The following is a 24,117-nucleotide window of genomic DNA, read 5'->3' on the forward strand; positions in this document are numbered from 1 at the left end:
AAAAAAAAAAAAAAAAAAAAAAAAAAAAAAAAAAAGCATGTTTATTACCCTGCACAAAAATCAAGATGGAGTGGATCAAAGACCTCAACGTAAAACTGAGAAACTTATTGGTACAGGAACAACATCCTGAATAGAACACCAATGGCTCAGGCACTAAGATCAAAACTTAATAAGTGGGACCTCATCAGACTGAAAATCTCCTGTAAGTCAAAGGACACCTTCAACATGACAAGACAATAACCACATTCATACTGACAAGGATGTGGGGCAAGGGAACACCCCTCCATTGCTGGTGGCAGTGAAAACTTTTACAACCATTATGAAAATGAATTTGTCAGTTTCTCAGAAAACTGATAATAGTTCTACCACCAGACCCAGCTATACCACTCCTGAGCATAGGCCCAAAAGATGTTCTCTTTTCCCAAAAGGACACTTGCTCAACTATGTTCATAGCAGCTTTTTCCTTAACAGAAACTGGAAACAATGTAGATATTCCTCAACTGAAGAATGAATAAAGAAAATATTCTTTTAAACAATGGGATGTTACTCAGCTATTAAAAACAAGAACATCAGGAATTTTTCAGGCAAATGAATGGAACTAGAAAATATCCCAAGTGAGGTAATCCAGACCCAAAAGGACATGCATGCATATACTCACTTATAAGTGGATATTAGCCATAAAGTACAGGATAGCCACACTATATTCCACAGACCCAAAGAACCCAAATGATAAGGGGGGGGGCAAAGGGAGGCTGGTTGATTCTTTCTCAGAAGGGGAAATAAAATAGATATCAGAGGTGGATGGAGAGAGGGAATTGGATGGGAGAGAGAATGGGGATGGGAGTGGGAAGGGAGGATCAAGTGTAGGAAAAACAGAAGAGAGAGAACTCAACTGGATGTGGATGGAGAAACATCTCTAGTACATGACAGAGACCTGGGATGGGGCTAGGCCCCAGAGTGGCCATGGGGGTTTCTCTAGCTGAAACTCTTAGAAGTGGGGAATAGGGAGCCTGAAGTAGCCACTTTCTCTAGTCAGGCAGGACTCCCAGTGGAGGGATAAGGACAGCAACTCACCCACACAACCTCTGACCTAAAACATGTTCTGTGCAGGGACAAAGATGGAGAGAATGGACAAGCAATGACTGGCCCAAACTGAGATTCACCCCATGGGCAAGAACCGCTTCCTGACACTATCAGTGATAATCTATTATGCTTGCACCCATGATCCTAGCATAACTGTCCTCTAAGAGGCTCTATTCAACAGCTGACAGAAACAGATGCAGAGACCCACAACCAAACATTAGATGGAGCTTGGGGAGTCTTGAAGTATCAGGCAAAAGGATTGAGAGACCTGAAGTCGATAGGGACTCCATAGGAAGACCAAAAGAGTCAACTAACCTGGACCCTTTTGTGCTCACAAAGACTGTATCACCAACCAAAGAGTGGACCTAGGTCCCCCTGCACAATGTAGCAGATGCGCAGTTTTGTCTTCATGCAGGTTCCCCAACAACTGGAGTAGGGCTGTCCCTGAATTTGTTGCCTGCCTGTGGATCCTGTTTCTCTAACTGGGCCACCTGGTCAAACCTCAGTGAGAGAGGATGTGCTTAGTTCTGCAGTGACTCGTGTGCTGGGTGTGGTGTGGGTATGGGGTATGAAGGTATAGGAGGTAGGGATTCAGGGTGGTGAGATTGGGAGGATGGTGTGTGGGGTCTCTCCTTTCTCAGAGAAAAATGGGAGGAGGAATGGGAGGAGGAGATGAAGGGGGGCTGGGAGGAGAGGGGCCTGATATTGAGAAGTACAATGAAAAAATAAATAAATTAATTAAAAAAGATACTATGCAAGCTGGGCGTGGTGGCACACACCTTTAATACCAGCGCTCAGGAGGCAGAGGCAGGCAGATTTCTGAGTTCGAGGCCAGCCTGGTCTACAAAGTGAGTTCCAGGATAGCCAGGGTATACAGAGAAACTCTGTCTGAAAAAACCAAAACCAAACCAAATCAAACCAAACCAAACCAAACCAAACAAACAAAAAGATACTATGCAACCATTAAACTGTGTTTACAGGGAATGAAAAGTTTTGTTCACAGATCATTAGGGGGAACAAAATCAAGGAAATGTGGGTAGAAAAACATAAGAGAACAACAATGGGAGAAGCCCATACCTCTTAAGAAAGAGTACAGTCTCAAGCCCTTGAGGTGGAAATGGCTGTTACATAGATCATTTCCCTTTGATTTTAGTGTGGCAAGGTTCAGAGAGCCCCTAGACACAGGATGTGGTTCTTTTTCAGACTATGCTGTTGGCAACAAACTCAAGCAGAGAGTTGTGTTAGTTCACAGCCAGCCTGCCTGGTCTGTTGAGCAAGATCAAGGCCAACCATGGCTCCATAGTAAGATGCCATCTCAGAACCAAAGCAAAGAAAATGCATTTTAGAAACTGGTGAAGAATCTCACCAAATGCATGGAATTACTAATTAATCACTTTATGAAGTACAAGGGAGGGTGTTTTCAATAAATTTTACATGAAGAAAAAGAACAGATACTAGAGGAGAGTCAGAACTAATGTGGGAAAATGTCTAATTGCGTTTCCAGTGTGCTTCACTAAACTCATCCTTCTGCCCTGTCCTTTGGAAATAATAATGACCTCCAGGTTTCCCTGTCATAGTAAAGTCATGTTTTTCCTCTTATGCTTGTAATCTGTATTTTAAAAATAACATCACATTTATATTTTTAAAGGTTTTAAAACTCTGTTTAAGTGGATTTTTATCTTAAATAAAACATTTTTTCTAAAAATTTTACATGGAAATTCAATGAATAAATGTGATCTTACATTAATATACACAGAGGACCTCAGGAAACTGAAACCCTTCAATATAGAAACAGAAACTATCATCCAAACAAAGAGGCATCCTCCAGAATGGATTTTTTTTTTTACCAGCTATACATCTGACAAATGATTAATATACAGAACATGCAAAAAATAAAAACAAAACCATTACAAAACCAAACCCAACACCAAGAAAACACATAGCCAACTAAGTTTGGAAGGGTTAGAAATAGTCAGAGTTCTCAAAAGAAGGAATAAGAGAGCCAAGAAATGCTTTTTAAAATGTTTAATATCCTAAATCATCAAGTAACTACAACTTTAAAATTGCTTTGAAATTCCATCTTGCTCTGACCAGAATAGCTAAGATAATAAACAGATGACTAAAATCAACTGGTATAACTGTGGATAAAGGGGGTTACTTATCACTGTTGGTGGAAGTTTGGAAATTAGAGTACAGTTTCCTCAAAAATTCAGAGATAGATCTACCCTATGATTTAGCTACAACACTTGTGGGCATATAACCATGGGGTCTAGGTCTTAACACTGAGGGACTTGCTCATTCATGTTCATTGCTACTTTATCCATAATAGCCAGAAAATAGAAACAGCCTGGATGTCTTTCAACTGCTAAATGGATAATTAAGACTTTGTACATATACCCAATGGAATAGTTTCAGTTATAAAGAAAAATGAAATTATGACGTTCAGGTTAGTGGGTGGAATTGGAAATAATTCTGAGTGAGGTAAGTGATATCTAGAGAGACAACTGTATCAGGGTCCCCCTCACATACGGTTGCTAGCTCAGGCTTAGGCATCACTTCATAAGGGGGTGGTTGTAGTGCTGTGTAAATGATTGTAAAAGAGATAGTGAGCATGTGTAATAAGAATTATGTATTGAGACATGTGAGAGATATTGCACTCATGGAATCAGAGTTATGGCTTTACACACATGACCTTCACAAGGTCCGTCCTGGAAAAATATCAACATGGACAGTGGGAGGATCATGAAGTCCCATCCCTGGCTGAAAAGCTTTTGACAGTTGATAGCTTCTTTAGAAGAAGAGTAAGGTTTCTTTATGGATATGGCCCCCGAGAGAGCTTACTTATGCTTCAGTCAATGCTCTTATACTCATGTATACACATGAAATATTATGTGGGCTCACAAGTATAATAATAATAATAATTAATAATAATAATAACAATAATAACAATAGTGCAGGAAGTTGGGAAGGAAAAATGTTTTGGGGAGACAGAGGAGGAATTGGAGACAAAGAAATGGTGTAAATTTGACCAGAACATGCATGCATGTGATTCTCTAAGAGTTAAATAAATAAATCAGCAAGAACGTGAGTTTTCCAAAGTCTCTGAAGGAAGAAATCAGAGAAGATCTCAGAAGATGGAAAGATCTCCACGCTCATGGATTGGCAGGATTAATATAGTAAAAATGGCTATCCTGCCGAAAGAAATCTACAGATTCAATGTAATCCCCATCAAAATTCCAACTCAATTCTTCACTGAGTTAGAAAGGGCAATTTGCAAATTCATCTGCGATAATAAAAATATCTAGGATAGCAAAAACTATTCTCAACAATAAAAGAACCTCTGGTGGAATCACCATGCCTGACTTAAAGCTGTACTACAGAGCAATTGTGAAAAAAACTGCATGTACTGGTACAGTGACAGACAGGTAGATCAATGGAATAGAATTGAAGACCCAGAAATGAATCCACACACCTATGGTCACTTGATCTTTGACAAGGGAGCTAAAACCATCCAGTGGAAAAAAGACAGCATTTTCAACAAATGGTGCTGGCACAACTGGCAGTTATCATGTAGAAGAATGTGAATTAATCCATTCTTATCTCCTTGTACAAAGCTCAAGTCTAAGTGGATCAAAGAACTCCACATAAAACCAGAGAACTGAAACTTATAGAGGAGAAAGTNGGGAAAAGCCTTGAAGATATGGGCACTGGGGAAAAATTTCTAAACAGAACAGCAATGGTTTGTGCTGTAAGATCAAGAATTGACAAGTGGGACCTCATGAAATTGCAAAGCTTCTGTAAGGCAGAAGACACTGTCAATAAGACAAAAAGGCCACCAACAGGTTGGGAAAGGATTTTTACCAATCCTAAATCTGATAGGGGACTAATATCCAATATATACAAAGAGCTCAAGAAGCTGGACTCCAGAAATTCAAATAATCCCATTAAAAATGGGATACAGAGATAAACAAAGAATTCTTAATTGACGAATACTAAAGGGCTAAGAAGCACCTGAAAAAATGTTCAACATCCTTAATCATCAGGGAAATGCACATCAAAACAACCTTGAGATTCCACCTCACTTCAGTCAGAATTGCTAGAATCAAAAATTCAGGTGACAGCAGATGCTGGTGAGGATGTGGAGAAAGAGGAACACTGTTCCATTGCTGGTGGGATTGCAAGCTTGTACAACCACTGTGGAAGTCAGTCTTGTGGTTCCTCAGAAAATTGGACATCGTACTACCGGAATATCCAGCAATACCTCTCCTGGGCCTATACCCAGAAGATGTTCTAATTGGTAATAAGAACACATGCTCCACTATGTTCATAGCAGCCTTATTTATAATAGGTCAGAAGATGGAAAGAACCCAGATGTCCCTCAACAGAGGAATGAATACAGAAAATGAGGTACAGTTACACAATGGAGTACTACTCAGCTATTAAAAACAATGAATTTATAAAATTCTTGGGCAAATGGATGTAACTCAATCACAAAATAAGTCACTTGATATACACTTACTGATAAGTGGACATTAGCCCAGAAACTTAGAATACCCAAGATACAATCTGTAAAACACAAGAAACTCAAGAAGAAGGAAGACCAAAGTGTGGATGCTTCATTCCTCCTTAGAATAGGAAACAAAATACCCATGAAAGGAGTTACAGAGACAAAGTTTGGAGCTAAGAGGAAAGGATGGACCATCCAGAGACTACCCCATCCACGGATCCCTCCCATAATCACCCACCAAACGCAGACACTATTGCATATGCTAGCAAGATTTTGCTGAAAGGACCCTGATATAGCTGTCTCATGTGAGGGTATGCCCAGTGCCTGGCAAATACAGAAGTGTATGCTCACAGTCATCTATAGGATGGAACACAGGGCCCCCAATGGAGGAGCTAGAGAAAGTGCCCAAGGAGCTGAAGGGGTCTGCAACCCTATAGGTGGAACAACAATATGAACTAACCAGTACCCCCAGAGCTCATGTCTCTAGCTGCATATGTAGCAGAATATGGCCTAGTTGGCCATCATTGGGAAGAGAGGCCCCTTGGTCTTGCAAACTTTATATGCCCTAGTACAGGGGAACGCCAGGGCCAAGAAGTGGGAGTGAGTGGGTACGGCGGGGGGGGGGGGGGGGGGGAAGGTATAGGGAACTTTTGGGATAGCATTTGAAATGTAAATAAAGAAAATATCTAATTAAAAAAAAAGAAAAAAAAGAATGCGAGTTTTCAGACAGTATTTCAGATTGTCTTTGCAGTTATGCTTTCTACAGCTTGAGCTGGAATGGCAACAGCACAGGAGTTCTACTTACTGGTCCTCTGTATGGATAGGATTCCTCAGTTGCGAGGCCGCCATTGTCTTTCACATATTGGAAGGCATTCTGCATGAAGCCACCACTGCAGTCATGGGTAACATTAAATCCCATGCAGTCCAGTAGGTTCTGCTCACTCAGAGGGATCAGTCTCCCTGTTTTCTTGAACATTTGTCCTTCTAGGGATCCAGTTGCACTAAAAGCCCAACTGGAGGCACAATGACCCTAAGGGATGAGAAAAAAAAAGAGCTATGAGTCATTACAAGGCTAATATCAGATATTTGTGGACAATTCACACTTCATACATTTTATAAAACAGTGAACTGCATGCTACTCCAAACTCAGAAAAATCAAAGATGACATTTTTTTCATAGCTCTCTGTGAGTGGTATAAGTCGTGACTGTCATGCTGCCATACCTGATTCTTCACAGGAGTCACATAGCCAAGCATTCTCCAATCCACATATTTGGGGACATAAAGAAACTGATGATCCTGGAATACATGCATCCTCTTGATCTTCTGCCTTCGAAAGCCTGTCATCATTTTCACGAATTCTGTATTGGTCTTCAAGAAAAGTCAACAAATCATTGAGGGTATTTATAAAGAACTGAAGAGTAGAATGTCTATGTTATGCAATTTATGTCATGTCACACTCACCAAATCACCAAAGGCATTCATTGTCATGGTGAAGTCATGCTTCCCTTGAAGGTATTCCCAATTATGCAGCTCAATCATTTTAAAATTCTTTTCCCACACAGCTCTCCTCAATCTTTCTTCATTCTGGGGAAAAAATATAAGTTGTGATCTTTCCTTCTATTTCACGTCCAACCCAAGTTCACTCAGTGGACCCACTGATGAAGAGGAACCATGCATGGCAAAGGATGGTTGTACTCTTCTGGAAGCCATTATCCACATCCAGTAACAATAGAGATTTTTGTCACATAATATACACAATACATGCTTTCAGATTAAGTCTTGAACTAGATTCTGGAATTCATTCATTTCATGGTATGGCCACAATACAAACATACATAAATACACAAAGCCTGGAAACTTAATTATGTCAAATGATTTTTTTTTTTTTTGAATGGGGCACACAGGTGAAAGGATGTCTTGCTAAAGCAGACAAAGGAAAGAATGCTTTCCTGAAGCAGACACAGGTGAAAGGATATTTTGATATAGCAGACACTTGAAAAGCTACTTGATGAAGAAGTACAAGTATGACCCCACAGACAGAGGGAGAGGGGCACTGAGCATTGGTTTGGTTTGCTCCGCCTCGCTATTCACTAATAAAACTCATGTATTGGTTCACCTTACATAGCGTTGTTGAACTATGCCACCATTGAGAGAAACTCACCCAAGAATTGCTTGTGAAATTCCTGTGGCAGCTTGTCTCTCCCACAGCTTCCCCCCCACCCCAGGCTGGTTGGTAAGCCCCGTGGATGGTTTCCTCAGTATTGAACTACGGCTCCTGGCTCATGCTTGGTGTCTGACTGCTTAGAGGACTGGTCTGCAGTTGCTGAGTCATATTTGGTGTTTGCTACGGGACTGAACTGCTGCCTCAGAAGGTTGAACTCACCACCAAAGAACCATTGCTGAACAGGTCCACGCTCCCCCTAATAAGTTTTCTCTTCCACTACTTCTGCTGGGTGATGGGCTACAGGAGAGGTTGAACGCTTATTAAGAGTATGTTGCAAAAAGTTATGCCTACAACTGTCTGTGGGAATTTCCGTGTTACTAACCACATTGTATGTTTTTCCATGTTTTGTCCTCCATTCATTCCATTGAACATCCAAACTGGGATCTAGTGTTTGAGCAGTTGAGTCGATTTCCAAGCAGAAGATGGCTAGGAAGAGAACAGCAATCATGTCTCATACACCTAGAGAAGAAGACATGAGATTCTGATTACATTGGTGATTCAGAAAAGCCTTCTTATCCATACCTAGAAATTACTATCATAATGGTGTAGTAAAATTATTAAAACTGTTCTTCTAAAGAATGTAGTATGAGAAAAGTTAAAGATCTGTTTGTCTTAAAGCAGACACACAGAGGAATTTTGTTTATTCACTAAAATGAATAGTAACTGGCTTAGCTCATCACAGGGTGTGGATTCACTTTGTGGTTCAGAAATTTAAAGCAAAGACTTCAGACATAGTTGGCTCAGACTTTGTGCCATTGGTACTGAGGTCACATGAGCAAAATATCACTAGTACTAAATATGATCCGAAATAGAGAGAAACGCAGTGCCAAGAGTTGGGGGTCACAAGATATCATTTTCTTGGCCTGGAGATGTCTCTGCTCACTCTCTTTAGAAATCTTGCTGGAACATTATCTGTAGACAATCAGAGAAAGACAACATTCATTGGTTCCTATTTCCTTTACTTTGGAATGTGACTGAAAAATCCAGTTTGCTGCCTCAGTGAGTTGTCATGACTGAGATCCTGAATGCCAGAGCCACCAGTGCAGGGGAGGTCATAAGAGCTGGTCAATCTCAGAGTTCTAGGTGCAGTTTTGAAACCACATAGATACAAGCAACATGTAATGGGCCGAGCAGGTTATATTTATATATACACAGGAAGTGTCTGTGAATTCGAGAGAAAGTAAGGGGGGCAGGGGAGCATTTGGAGGGAAAAGACATAGGAGAGGAAAAGAGAAGAGAATTATATTAATTTTTTAAAGATGAGGGAATAAGAAGTATTAAAATCCAATCTTTAAAGAGAGAGAAGAGAGAGAGAAAAAGTAACAGTGAGTGAAAGAGTTGTGCTGCTAAGGACATAGAAATGAGGTTGTATTTCCTTAAAAGAGCAGAGTAAAACGGAAAAAGATCGTTTTAGAAAAGAGTGGATTTTGTGCTATAAAAGAATTTTTGCGAAGAAAGCTCTATTATGAGAGGAATACCAAGAAAGCTTAAAGGCAGGTTGGAAAAAGTCTGAGTAGTTGTGCCAGGTGGCACTGAGTCCGTGTGGCAGGTGAGACTTAAGGATGATAGAGAGTGGATGATTAAAGGTTGTTAAAGTTTCTAAGGTCAAAGTGCAGGGTACTGATACCAAGCTTATATTTAAATACATGGAATTCTCTTAAGATATCACTTTGCTCATGTTAACCTTTACAAAATTCAACTTAAAAACAAAACTGTATGTGTAATCAACATAATTACTTGTGATTTTGCCAGTTTTGTTAGGTTTTAACTATTTGAGTGAATATTCTTAGCAAAATCAAGATTTACTTAAAATAATTGAGTTTTTTTCTCATTATATGTTCTGTATAATATTATTTTATGTTATATTTATCACAGTAATATATTACACTAATATATATATATATGTATATTACATTAATTTGTGACCACTTATATTTTCTAAACACCCAAAAGCAAAGTATAACCAGGAATATAAGATAATTCTACTAGCTTTGGCCAATTCAAACACCAAAAAATTAATACTCCTTATCTAGTATTGATACTCTTTTTCAGAAGACATTCATAATGAGAAACAGTAAACATCTTCTGAAACAATTAATCAGCTGAGGATTCACATTCTCTTTTCAAAAGGGACTCCATGCTTAAGTTCAGATAAGTACCTGTATTCACCAGGCAAAACCTTCCTTAAGCACACTACCTGCTCCCTTAAACAGGTATTCAGGGTTGCCTCTTCCACTAACCAACAAGTTGCCAGTGCAACATCTTACTCTTCATTGGATCTTACTAATTTAATTTTTTTTGTTTCCTCGGTCTTTGTTCATTGTGTGAGTGTTGTGAACTTTTATAACCAGAATAGATTGATGTCACTTGTGATTCAGAAGTTTAAAGCTTGAAGTAAATACTTAAGGTTGTATTTAGCTTAATATCTGGATCAGTAGTACTGAGGTCATCTAAACAAAGCTTTTCTAGCATGACATTTGACCCGAAGTACACACAAAGGGAAGTCCAGGCACACATAATACATCCTTCCAGACTAACATAGAGTAGGAGTTACACTGTGTCCTTTAACTTTTCTGGAATAAAATCTTCCTGGTATATCCTCCATAAAGAAGAACAGAAGGACAGCATTCACTAGCTCCTCTGTTCTATACTTGGGATGGTACTGGAAACTTCACACTCACTTTTAAACTGTGGAAAGAGTTCATATGGCCAAGAATCCAGAATCCAGAAACATCAGTGTAAGTGATGCACAGAGCAAGACACTTTCAAGACCACACTCTCAACACTCCAGGGATGGCCAGCGCAGGGGCATGGCATAGGTGATTGACACAGGACTGAAGGACACAGCTCTTGTGAGCAGAGGATGCCCTGAATGTCTCTTTGGCTAGGCCCAGATTTCTCATTGGGAACCAGTGCAGAGTTGAGACTTTGGGGTGGGTGGGTGGAGCCTCTGATTATCCTTTAGCTTTTTCTTCCTAACCTCCCCAGTTCCTCTACACTGAGAGTATAGAGGTTGAAGGGTTGTTGTTACCACTGAGGGATCAGCCTGTTTTCTGAAGAGAATCTGTCCAGGGTTGTCCTGTAAGTTCCCCATCTACCTTCACTGTCCTAGTGGGCTCACCTGGGGTGTCTGCTGCTCCTTAGACGATTTCCTCGGGCTTGAGTTTCAGAGGATCTTGGGTTCTCCAGATCTGTTTCAGCTGCATCTCCCTTAGACCTTGACATCTGAGTCTTTGCCTAGGAAGCTCCACCCCTGAGTCCCCTCCTATTGTGACTGGATGTGTCAGAGAGTAAACTGGTCCTGTAGACCTTGACATTCCAGGAATGTAGCCACAACTGATCCCATCTTGTCATAGAGTGGGGCAATTCATAGGCTGTTACTGACAGGCAATGTGACAATTCATCCTTGAGATCTTGAGTACTGACATTGTGTTTGGAGGGTTTATCAAGAAAAAAAAATGTTTACAGATAATTCTCTGTTTAATTTTAGCCCAGCACCACTTTTCCTTTAGAGAAAGTGATTTCAGTTAAGATATCCTGGAGTGGCTGTGTCTCTACAGTCTAGTGCAGTATCTCTCGTTTAAACTAAGGTTGAACCCTGTGTGTGTACAGATGCTGCAGAGCATTGACTTCAGTGTTGGGTAGGACACAGATAGATGTCTAAGAGTCTTAACAGAAGATCATCTCCAATCAGGAGTGACAAGAAGGTCATCCCAGATGGAAAAGGAACAGATGGGGTAACAGGTCTCTCGATGCTGTTTGGTACTTGGAATGTCTTCTTCCTGTCCCCTCACTTGGGAATAATTCCTCCTCCCTTGCTTTATCAAATAAGTCATGAAATATGAGTCATCTGCAAACAGTCATGGGTAAATGGAGAAAAGTGACAGACATTTGACAAATGGCTTTCATTTTTTTCTCTGTGTTTTGATTTTTTTTTCCTTTCTCAGTATTCACTCTGAGGCTGGAGAGATGGCTCAGCAGTTAACAGCACTGACTGCTCTTCCAGAGTTCAATTCCCAGCAACCTCATGGTGGCTCACAACCATCTGTAATGGAATCTGATGCCCTCTTCTAGTATGTCTGAAGACAGTCATAGTGTGCACTTATATAAAACAAATAAACTTAAAAAATCATTCAGAAGTTTAATTCTAGAAAACTTGCCCTCATGAGTCTTAATATCAGAATTTAAGACAAAGAGAACTGAAGAGATTTTAGACAGATAAAAATAGTAGTAGATAAAAATATGCATGTAAATTTTAGCTCCTACAAGTCAGGAAATCAGGAAGACAGCCCCAAATCAAATAGTTTGTAATTTTCTCAATATTACAGATATATAATTATATTAAATACCTACTCATGGTAGGTATTGTTCAATTAGTTCATCATGTGATTTCATGTGGTTTTGAAGCACATTTTGCCTTGCTTGAAAACAGTGAAATCATTGTGCACTTGCATTATATGCTAATCTCTGCTTGAGGTTAAACTAATCCCCATCTAGAAGCAGCAATCTGAACTATCACTCTCTTTATGTGGCACACTATTTTTAAGATAAGAGTTCTCATCTCAGCCATGGTATGTGTTCAGTTCAGTGGCAGTAGGGACAGTCACATTGATGTGTAAACACCATTGTGTATCTCAAGGATTTTAATTACTGTCCTCATTGAACAGTAATCCTCCACTTTGTTCTCTCAAATCTGTTATCCACCATCTCGTATTTGGTTTGTTTGAAGATTCACCTCTTTCTAGGGGCTGTTTGCCTCCTACCACAGCCATGTTGTAATGTAATTGCTTTTATAATATCATGAAAAAATAGAAGCATTAAGCGATCAAGTGGACCCTAAAGCATGTGCCACTATTTACCTGATGCCTAAGGTTATTAGTATTCTATTCCACTGCAACAGCATGTTCCCTCATCTGTTTATTGCTTTGTGGCATTTGTTTTCTTCTTCTGTGTTTTGTGAAGATAGATTTGGTACCTGTCTCCCCTACACTAACCAAAGTACACAAAATCAAGAGTTATACTAAGAACCTCATACATGCCACAAAAACCAGTAAAAGAATCTTAAGTCAGGGAGTAACACATTGCCTGTTTGTAAGTTACTAAAACTACTTTACAAAATTGATAAACAGTGCTCAGGGCATCTCAATTCAGACCCCGGAGTCAGGTGTTAATTCTGACCATCCACTTCCTTGTAGCCTGACAAACCAGTTCAGCAAGAATTCCAGCTGGCTATCTGATCACCTTCCATACTTGATGAAGATCTTCCTTCCTTCAACATGCCCCTGGGGTAAGCTCTGATCACCTGGCTTGTCTTCAGCAAAATCCTGAAGGACACAACTAAACCCTTCTCAACAAGACTTATTTTAATTTTTACAAGTATGTTTATTCAGCAGCAACAATTCACTATAGAATTAAAACACAGAGTGTTGTATGATGCCATGGAGCCTGTATATTAGAAATGTGTTGGAGAACATACTAGAAGGAGGAGGAAAAGGAGAAGTAGGAGGAGGAAGAGGACAGGAGGAAAATGAGGAAGAGGAGAAGGAAGCTGAGAAGTAGGAGGAAGAGGAGAATGAGGGATAGGATGAGAAAGAGGAGGAGGAAGATGAGAAGTAGGAGGATTATGAAGAGGAGGAAGATGAGGACGAGGAAGCTAAATAGGAGGAGGAGGAACAGAAGGATGGGGATGAGGATGAGGAAGAGGATGAAGAGGAGGAGGAAGATGAAAAGGAGGAGGAGGGAGAGGATGAAGAAGAGCATGAGGAGGAGGAGGAGGAAGAGGAAAAGGAGAATGGGGCAACAACTGAAAGTACAACCTTGATCTGGATATAGGTTTCAGCAGAAAGCCCATGCTGCTTTCCAAATAGTGAAGGGCCACATACTAACAACACAGGAACTGCATATTAACTGGGGTATAAGCGTTTTTTAATCTTGCAGAAAGTTTGACTGTGGTTCTAATTCCTGTGATGTCCTCCAAGAACTAACTATACATGGGATGCTGTCAGTCATGTGGTCTTTCTATCCTTCTTCCCTGGAATACAAAGGATACAAAGGAGTTTTTGGAATCAGGATGACAAGGGAGGAGCATGGACTTGCTCTGACCCATGTTCACTTAAAGTCTCTATTTCTCAAAACAGCTGCACAATTATGTATCTAGGATAAGCACATTCTTTATGGAACACTCACAATTTCCCATGTGTTAACCCCACACATATTTTCTGTTGTCTGCCAATTTCCCTAATCATTTTTAAACTCATGTTTTTGACACTTTCATTTATTACCCATTCCCCTCCCCACCTTGATCCTCCTGTGTCCCTACTCACTCTGAAATTCATGACTGCTTCTTATTTAGTGAACGTCATGTGTCCAAAATATGTCTTAACTTCATGCTTTGCGAGTCAATCAAGGAAAATAGAAATAGCTTATATCGTTTGGGTTGTCTTTTTTTTTTTTAACAACTTAGTTAAGACATAATTTATGTTTCATAAATGTCCCCATTTAAACCTCATAGTTCAGTGCTTTACAGTGTATTTGCACAGTTGGGAAGCCATCACTATTATCTAATTTTAGAACATTTTCATCATACCAGCAAAAACCAGAAACAAAACAAAGTAAACCTTACTAGCATTCACTTGATGTCCCCATGGCCCCTAGCCCTCCATAAGTGCTAATATGTCTGTCAACTGATTTTCCTGTTCTGGGTGGCTTATAGAGGGTGATTCTTACAACATATTCTCTTTAGGAATGCATCCTTTGGTAATAACTTTCTGTCATTATGCAGATTACCATTTTAGAAATTTTAACATGCATTTATTTTTTAAGGAAAAAACTCGTGTTGGTTACTTCCAACCACTCCAAAGAAAACAGCTATGTGCTTTCATGTATGTGCTTTTGTGTGCTGTTTTGTTCAGCATGCTTTGTCTTAGTGTTGGGCACTAGACACACTGAAATGCAGAGGGCATCAGCTTAAAGGGCAGGGTGGACAATGGTAAGAACCATAAACATGAGTGTCTCAGAAGACCTGTACTGGCTCTTTGTAGCAGGCAATGGGAAAGAAATTTGTCCTTAAGGCTTTCTTTAATATATGCCAATGTGGGTGTATTTCAAATACTTAGGAGAATATGATAGAAACTTTAGTATTTTTTGTCTTAAAACTGTCAAATCTATTTCCCTTATTGTTGCAATAATTTATTTTTTAAATTCACTTTACATCCCAATTGTAGGCTCCCTTCTCTTCCCTCTAGTCCTGTCTGCATAAATCTCTTCCTCCATTATTCTCCCCCTCTTCTCAGAGAAGAGAAAGTATCACCTCGCCCTGGGATATCTAGTCCCAGAAGGACTAAACATAACTTCTCTTACTGAGTCCTAACCAGGCAGTCCAGATAGGGGAAGGGGATCCAATGGCAAGCAGCAGAGTCAGAGACAGCCTCCACTCCAACTGTTACAGGACTCACATGAAGATCAAGCTGCACATCGGCTACAAATATGTAGGAGGCCTTGGCCCAACCCCTGCATGCTCTTTGGTTGGTGGTTTAGTCTGTGAGCTCCAATAGGCTAAAGTTAGTTGACTGTGTAGGTCGTCTTGTGGTGCCCTGTACTCCTCCGGCTTGCTCAGTTCTATCGCTCGCTCCTCTATAAGACTGCCCAAGCTCTGCCCAATGTTGGGCTCTCAGTCTCTGTATCAGTCTCCATCCTTTGCTGGATGAAGCCTTTCAGGAGACATTCATTCTAGGCTCATGTCTTCAAGCATACCAAAGTATCATTAATAGTGTCAGGGGTTGGCATAGTTTCACATGGGATGGGTCTCAAGCTGGGGCAGTCATCGGTGGCCATTCTCTCAGTCTCCATTCTATTCCCACCCCTGCACATCATGTAGGCAGGACAAACTTTGGTTTAAAAGTTTTATGAGTGGGTTGATGTTCCCTTCCTCCCACTGGAAATCATGCCTGGCTACAGGAGGTGGCCACCTCAGTCTCCACATCCCTCACTGGTAGGAATCCCAACCAGGGGCATCCCCACAGACTCCCTGTAGCCTCTCTCATACTAGGCCTCCAGCTAGTCTCAGAGATGTCCCCTGGGTTGTCTCTTGGATTCCCCTGCCCAACAACTTGAAGGGAGGTTTGCCATGTCTGATATAAAGGTTCTTGGTAGTCTATAAATCTTGGGGGAGAATTATCATCAAAAGGACTAACCTCATTTAATCCCATTGACTCTGTCTCTGTGTCTGTCTCTCTGTGTCTCTGTCTCTGTCTCTCTCTCTCTTTTTCTCTCTCTGTGTGTACTGTAATCCCTCCTGCTTTCTTTGGCTTCCCTGGCTTCTTTCCTCACTCAAAGTCCCCTTTCCTTTCTCCTCACCCCTCATTTTCCCTTTATAGTAGCTGTCTCCATCAATGTCTCTGAGGCTCCTTCTCTCACTGTCCTGATGACTCATTTTTACTTCCTGGTATTCTCCATTATATACTTACATCCAAGGAGTTATAGGTACAAAGAAGAGAGGAACAGGTGGCATCACCTTACTCTGCATACTGTTTTCTAATTTTCTTCACATACCTGCAAATTTCATGACTTGATTTTTTCTTTTATTATTGGGTATATATTGAATATATACATATATATACATATATATGAATATAAAATATAATTTCAATGTATGTAATATGTAACACATTTTCATGTATCTGTTTATCAGTTGAAGGGCATTTGGTTGTTTCTGTTTCCTAGATATTGTGAATAGAATGGTAGTGAACCTGGCAAAGAGAGCAAATGAAGAATAGTATGTTGAATCCTTTGGGCATAAGCCAAGAATTGGTATGTCTGGGTGATATGGTAGATCTACGTAATGTCAACTTTTTGAGACTTCTCTACACTGAGTTTCATAGTGGCTATACCAGCTTGCACCAGGAACTAGTGAGGGTTTCCCTTCCTCTGGACCCTCAGAAGCATTCACTATCAGTTCTTTTCCCTGCCTTATCCATTCAGATTGGGGAAAGATGAAATCTCAAAGTAGTTTTCATTTGCATCTCTTTTATTGCTAAAGAAAGATATTGGATGGCATTTTAAAAGGTCTTTCTTAGCCAGCTTAGATTTCATATTTTGAGAACTTTGGTCAAACTGTACCCGATTTTCAGTGGTTTCATTTGTCTTCCTTACACTTTGTTTTTTAGTTCTTTGTGTATTCTAAATATTAATGGACTTTCAGATGTTTGGCTGGCAAAGCCTCTCTCTGATGCTGTGGGCATCCTTTCACTTGATTGATCAGTGCCTTTGCTATACAGAACCAGCTTAGTTTTCTGAAGTGTTATTTGTCAACGGTTGACCTTAATTCCTGAGTGAATGGAGTCATATTCAGAAAGTCCTTTCTTACATCTGTATCAATTCCCCAAAAGCCTGCAAGTTTCTCACTGGACAATAATATCATACAAGTACTTAAGGAGTTTGGTTTGTCACCAATGAAGGATCCCCCAAAGTCTTTACTGTGGGACCCCAAAGAGACTGGGAATCTCTTTTTTTCATATTTTATATTTGTATATGAATATACAGCACATATCTTCTTCTGTGTCTCACAACAATAATCCATTGGAAACTCCCTGGTGAACGTCCATTAGTTTATTCTTCCAGGTGTGACCCACTTAGGCTTACATTTAAAGGTCTTTGCTTTCTGTTTCTTGTTTATATGTAGACCCTCAACAGCTTTCTTTAACTGTAGTATTGTTTGACTCTCTTATTTTCTGTCAAGCAACTAACACTGATTCCCTTGCTTAGTGCTGGGCTAGCTGGTGGGGAATACGAGAATGTTGTTAGAACAGTCTCTAGATGATCACAGATCAGTCATTTGATTGACTGGACCCAGCTGCATCAGTGATGCAATGTCATTTCCCCTGAGACAGTCATTCCTGCTTCATTAGGGGACATTCTGTTCATTAGTGGTAGTTGCAATTTCTACTCATAGCACAAAAAGTTTCTCTGAGCTCTTTGAAACAGGACAGCAGAGCGGTAAGATGTAGCTGTTAGAGTTTCCCGGTATCATGGTGGATCCGCAAGAATTCTCCACCAGAGGAATCAGATTTTAATAGGGCTTACAAGATTAGGTTTTAGTTGTTCCACCCAGTGACTGAGTTACCATTGTTTCTGAATTAAGTCTCTGTTGAGTTTACCTTCATGTGGCAGTGTGTCTGGGTTCAAGAGAGAAAGGTTCCTGGCTTCTATGTGTGCTCCAAGTTGGACACATATAGCGACAGACTGGGAGCTAGACTCTACGTAGAAGAGAGACCATGGAACATTTCTCTGTCTGGGCCAGCGTTAACTCATTCAGTGTAACTCCGGTCAGAATGGTCATCATCAGGAATTCAGAATGGCAACAAATACAGATAAGAGCCTGGCAAAATTACCATCAGAGAGGCTCCATCCAGCAACTGATGGAAACAGATGCAGAGACCCACAGCCAAAATTAGACAGAACTCAATGAATCCTGAAGAATGGAAGGAAGGATTGTAGGAGCCAGAAGGGTCAAGGACACAAGAAAACCCACAGAATCAACAAACCTGAACCCACAGAGGCTCACTAAACTGGACTGACAATTGGGGTGCCTACATGGACTGACCTAGGCCCTCTGCATCTCTGTAGTTTGTCTTATCGTAGGACTCCTAACAGAAGGACAATGGGTTATTTCTGGGGAGTTTGCCTGCTTTTGGTACTTTTTTCCCCTCCTAATGGGTTGCCTCATCCAGCCTTGATATGAGGGGGTACCTAGTCTTATTGCAACTTGAAATGCTGTGTGTGGTTGATATCCCTGGGAGGCCTGCCCTTGGAGGAGTGAATTGGGGTGGGCACTGGAGGGAGAGGAGAGAGGGGACACTGTGATCCAGATGCAATATAGGAGAGAATAAATTGATTTTTTTTTAAAAAGGCAATAATAGAATAGAAGGAAGCTTCTAGAAAATAGAATCCTAAGATAAGGTGGAGATGCCCCCTCCCCCAAAATACAATGAATTAACTGAAGAACTAGAGTTCCAAAAATGCCAGAGGCAGGCAATACAGGGATACAGTATCCAAAAAATGAGGGAAAAAAGTTTTATAGAACTGACAGACTGGTGGCTATCTCTTGATCAAATGGTGCATATAGTAAAAGAAGAAAGATGAACAGTGAGTTTTCAGAACAGCAGAGATGGAAGACAACATGAAACCCGCCCTCAAGGAAAAGCAGTCTATATACAATAGAAAAGATGACGTATCCAAGGCATTAGAAGGTGCTATAAACTACACATTGGTTACGCGGCAAAGAAAATGAAACAGTCCCCAATTTCATGGAGGCAGGACATCTTCACCCTATAGTTCTCTGCCTGGTTTTTGCTTCCTCTGATTTCTTTTCTGTTCTCTGGTAGCATACCCAAATTTTCTTTTCAGAAGTGGAGAACTGTTAAGGATTACTGCTGACATTTCTATGTTGTAATAAATTTATAGCAATTATGTTAAAGAAGAAGTTTCTCTGAAGAAGAATCTGAAAAAGAGTGGTCCTGTAAAGTGAGCGTTTATAGGATGTATACAGCTACCTCCTGTTACTCAAGATTCACCAAAACTGACCAAAACTCAACAGCAGCTGACAAGCTATGGGGAAAGGTATCAGTATCAGGCTGCATTGAGCCCAGACACACAGAATAAAGGTATGTAGATACCTTTCTGACTTGTGAATCCCATCTTGAGCTGTATAATACATTTCAATAGGCAGAAAAAATATTTCTTTTTAAAGTTCTTTTAATTACTTTATTTTTTTTTAAAAACAAAGGTTTCCTATTGATGTCATAAGACAGTTGCACAATTCTACATGTTAGTAGTAATAAAGATCTTCAGACACGTTTATAGCTTAGTCTAAAATACAAAATTAGTTTTTGGCTCATTCTTGAGATGCAGACACATTCATAAAAATATACATATTTGTAAAAATAATAAAGCAAATTCTGCCACTTAAGTCTTAACATCTCACACTGGTTCAACAATTTCTGCATGAGAATAGCTCAGTGATATTTTTCCTCTGTCCATTTCATTTTAAAGCACTGATGAAGATATTATTTTCTTAAAATCAAAAGCTACCAAGTGAAAACATTAGAAACATCATGGGCAATAAAACTGACTAAAGAGAAAAACCAGACACAATTACTTCAGCTCTTTGAGAGACATTTCTATTACCTTTACTCATTTGGCATCTGTTACATTATTTCTAAACCACATTCCAGTAGTCCTTTGAGTGAGGAAGAAAACAAAACCTTTAAGGTCCTTGGAATCAGAGAGAAGAAAGAAGTGTTTCACTGTGTACCAGCATCATCAATTTTGTAAACTCAAGTCTTCAGAGAACTATTGATGGAGATGTAAAACCCAAACACTCCATAGGATCACAGAGCATCAATCACAGGAACATAACCTGTTTCTGGGTTAAGATAAACTCATGCATCTTTTTTTTTTTTTTTTTTTTTTTTTTGCAAAGTACACAAAAGAGGTGCTCATGCTGCCCCTAGGCTAGTTTGTTGAGCTTGTTGGGGTTGGGGCTCCCCGACACATGTAAAGGTATACAGGCTTCACACGAAACTGTTAAAAAACATAAACAAAACCCTCCATTAAACCTAAGCACTAGACCTAAACACTTTGCTATCACTGAGTATTGTTTCAACCCCTAAGATGTGCTTATAACATGATAAGGTAGAAAACAGAGTCAAACAATATGGGGATGATTTTTTTCCAAAAGTTTGGGGCCCACCTTGTGCAAGAGTAAGATGAATTTATTGTGGTGAGTTTCTGTGTTAATGAGTACATGCTTGCATTTCTGACCAAAACCTAGAGGCGTTGGCCACAAAGTATGTCTGTTGTTGGTTTGTGTCTACTCTTGTTCTGTCTCTACTATGGCAACTAGACCCCAAAGATCATTATCTAACATCAGATTTTTTTCTGAATTGAGATTGTGTATGCAAGAATTAATCATACTCTTTTAATATCATAAGTACATAGCTAAAATATGACTTATGTAGAGTATAAAATATTCTGAGTGGCTAAGTGTTATCTAAAGTTACAAACGAGAGAAGAGAGAAGATAATACTCAGACTCCTACTTCAACTAGTAAAACTAACTGCTGTGTTTTTTTTCTGCTCACTGATAACAGGGAGGCCAGAGCCTGAGGATGGAAGAGCCAAGAGACAGCCAATATATTACACTTTGTTCCTCATCTCAATAAGGACTCAGGGAATGATGACATGCCTCTAAATGCTATTCGTAACTATTAAAATACACATCTCCTTGATCAGAACATTGTTCAGGGATAACAGTATTTGTTCCCCACTCAAGACAAAAGTATGCAAGAACAACTATGATCATTGCAGGAGAAATGCCTGTGAAATTTCCAAGCAATGATACAATAAGACCCTGACCATGCAAAAACTGGTGCATGCTAAAAAAAAAAAAAAAAACAAAAAAACAAAAAAAAAACCAAATAGACCAAGGGACTCCTCACAGGGACTGGAGGTAATATCCAAGTTACCTCAAGAAGTATAAACAGTGAAAAGACAAAAGGACAATTTTTTTTGTATGTATGTATGTGTGTGTCTTGGGTTTTTCGGTGTAGCCCTGGCTGTCCTGGAACTCACTCTGTAGACCAGGCTAGCCTTGAACTCAGAAATCTGCCTGCCTCTGCCTCCCTAGTGCTGGGATTAAAGATGTGTGCCACCACTGTCTGTTTCTCTGTCTTTTTTCCTCTTTGTCATGTACACACACACACACACACACACACACACACACACTCACCAGGAAGGAAACCCATGGCAGACAAAAGAAATGAGGATTGTACCAACATCCAGCTTGGTGAACCAATGTGTTTTCATTGGGTTTACCCACAGTGTTATGGTTGAGTGATTTCTTACAGGAACAGAATTACTGAAAAGCAGTTGTGTTATAGAAAAGCTTACCTCAACACAAGTGGAATCTCTAAACTGAAGTCTTTCACGCAACTTGAGTACTTGAGTTCTTTTTACCACATATGACCCATTAGGCTTCATTGCATTGATTTGTATTGATTCTACTAGTTGTTGTTGATAATGTGCAGCTTCTCAACATCTTGCCTTTAATGTAGTATGGACTTCTTTCTCTGTTGTCAAATACCAACTACACTGCAATCCCTCATGCTTGTTGCTACCTGGGGATGGCCATGAGAATGATGCTCACAAAAGGCCCCAAAATCCAAATAAACCATTTGTAGATGCTGGTCCCATTGGGGTGACCGCTAAAGACAGCAGCAGATGTGAAGTGAAGCTGCTTTGAGTGTATGGGACAAGCTGCATTTGTTGTAGATGGCAGAGACAAAAAAGTGGAGTCACTTCAGCTTTCTGGATCCCAGAAGATCATGAGAGGGGTTGGACCCTGAGTATCTTACACTTTAATGATGGATTGCTTTGATTTGATTGTAACTGTGCCCTTCTTCATCATTTTTGGAGTAAGAAATTATGCAACTAGTTCTGTATTTTATAGGAGTCTAGGAAGAAATGTTAGATATTTTAAAAAAAATCAAACTTTTAAAGTGTTGAAATTCTTAAGGATGGTGAAATTTCCTAGATTTGGACAATGATTTCTGTTGTGATATTATTATTATCATTAGACTATGGGATTCACAAGGAAGTGGACACAGTAGTTTAATAATGGTGTATTTGTGGTCCTGATGACACAGGATCATTTTTCCTGGTTAGTCTTTTCAACTTGATACAATCTAGAGTTGCATGAGAAGAAGGAACAACAGCCAAGGAGCTTGTTAAATCAGGTGGACCTGTGAGGATGTTTGTGAGGCATTTTATTGATTAATTTTTTTTTTTTGTGGGAGTGTTAAGCCCACAACTGGCAGTGCCATATCTGGTCATAGTGTGAATAAGAAAGCAAGCTGAGAAAACTGTGGAGAGCAAGCCAGTAGGCAGCTCTACTCTGTGAACTCTGCTTCTATCTTTGCCCCAGGTTCCCTCTTGGCCTCCATGATGAGGGATGGTAACTTATAAGCCAAATGAATCCTTTCCTCTTCTAGTTGACTTTGGTACATATTTCATCACAGCAAGAGAGAGTCACTAAAACAATACTTGATCTATCATGCCTCAGTGGATCTACTTTGTATAGATGAAAATATTATGAACCCTGACAGACAACATCCCCAATCTGAGAGGAGGTATTTTGTCAGCACTTATTTTCATTGTAGATGCCCCGAACACTGACCATGCTGGCTTTAGTACTGAGAACAGTGAAGTTGCATGGTTTGCCATAGGCTAGGGTGCCCAGGAAGACAGCAAAGTTGCATTGTTAGCCATGGGTAAGGGTGACAGAAACAACCTGGTTTCAATATGTGTATGATTTTGAAATTGGTTTTGGTCATTTCACATCCAGAAAAGTTTTAAAGTTAGCAAATTTCTCATAACTTCTGTATTCAGTCATGCAATGTTCTTGAAACTTGAGTTTGGGAACCACATTTGGGAACCTTTGGAGGAAATGACAGACCGGAGGTTACTTCTTTGGCAGACAGTGATGGAGTATAAGGCAGAGCACAGCATCAGTGGCAGAGACTCATGTGCAGAGCAAGGACTCCTGGACACCTCCCAAACACTTGTAGTGACCTAGGGCTTTTTCACCTTCTTCCAAATTCATTTTTTTCTAAAATTTTGATTTATCTTTGATTTCTTCTTTGGTTGGGGCAAAACAGGCAATTCTCTTTTGTATAAACCAGTTGAGACCAGAGCATACCATCTTGTGGTACTATCCAAGAGGAAGAGCCGTTTAGCCTAGGGACTGGGAGTAGGTTTTAGGGAATCCCTGAATGTCCCTGTGCTAGACCCAGGCTTGTACTCACTGGAACCTGACACAAAGTTGGTAGCTTGAAGGACCTAACTATCCCTTAGTGCTGGGGCAAGGAGTAGTGGCTCCCAAATCAGTCTGCTGAACTTCAGCCTAACTTTGATTTTACTTTAGAAAAAAAAATGTTTTTGCTTAAAGTATTCTGGAATTGTGACTTATTATATTCAAGTCCAGTGTGCTATGATTGTATTTCACAAGAGTCTTGAGCAATTGTTCTCAATCTTTCTAAGGCTGTGTGCAGTCCTTTAATATGGTTTCTCATGTTGTGGTGACCTTCCCTCCAGCCATAAAAATATTCCATTATTACTTCATAATAGTAATACTGCTACTGTTCTGAATCTTAATGTAAATATCTGTGTTTTTTGATGACCTTAGGCTACCCCTGTGAAAGGGATGTTTAACCCCCAAAGGCTCTCATAAGTTGAGAACCGATAGTCT

The 24,117-nt window shown here is 39.9% G+C and overlaps 2 protein-coding genes and 1 long non-coding RNA gene across 5 annotated transcripts in view; 1 reads left to right on the top strand and 2 right to left on the bottom strand.

The window, feature by feature from the left end:
- The window catches only part of LOC110307619, a 23,657-nt gene extending 2,610 nt beyond the window's left edge, over positions 1 to 21,047 (top strand). Inside the window, exons 1-4 of one of the 2 annotated variants that reach the window (XR_002379441.1) lie at positions 8,247 to 8,308; positions 13,011 to 13,102; positions 19,276 to 19,475; positions 20,963 to 21,047. This is a non-coding gene — a long non-coding RNA (uncharacterized LOC110307619). Of the gene's footprint in view, positions 1 to 8,246; positions 8,309 to 13,010; positions 13,103 to 19,275; positions 19,476 to 20,962 lie in introns of those variants that run through there. The other variant, XR_002379440.1, reaches the window with a different exon arrangement.
- LOC110307616 (testin-2) overlaps positions 1 to 24,117 on the bottom strand; it is a 37,056-nt gene that overhangs the window by 3,846 nt on the left and 9,093 nt on the right. Inside the window, exons 2-5 of one of the 2 annotated variants that reach the window (XM_029468663.1) lie at positions 8,138 to 8,274; positions 7,053 to 7,175; positions 6,813 to 6,959; positions 6,396 to 6,620 (exon numbers count right to left, since the gene is read on the bottom strand). In XM_029468663.1, coding sequence (XP_029324523.1) covers positions 6,396 to 6,620; positions 6,813 to 6,959; positions 7,053 to 7,175; positions 8,138 to 8,263 — 621 coding nt within the window. In that variant the 5' untranslated portion in view covers positions 8,264 to 8,274. Of the gene's footprint in view, positions 1 to 6,395; positions 6,621 to 6,812; positions 6,960 to 7,052; positions 7,176 to 8,137; positions 8,303 to 24,117 lie in introns of those variants that run through there. The other variant, XM_021179850.2, reaches the window with a different exon arrangement.
- Positions 8,193 to 24,117, bottom strand: part of LOC115029033 (protein CTLA-2-beta) — a 26,710-nt gene continuing 10,785 nt past the window's right edge. The window contains exon 5 of the mRNA XM_029468664.1: positions 8,193 to 8,274. Within this exon, the coding sequence (XP_029324524.1) occupies positions 8,260 to 8,274 (15 nt within the window). The 3' untranslated portion in view covers positions 8,193 to 8,259. The remainder of the gene's footprint in view (positions 8,275 to 24,117) is intronic.

Source organism: Mus caroli, chromosome 13 (assembly GCF_900094665.2).
Source record: "Mus caroli chromosome 13, CAROLI_EIJ_v1.1, whole genome shotgun sequence".
In the NCBI taxonomy this organism is placed as follows: Eukaryota; Metazoa; Chordata; class Mammalia; order Rodentia; family Muridae; genus Mus; species Mus caroli.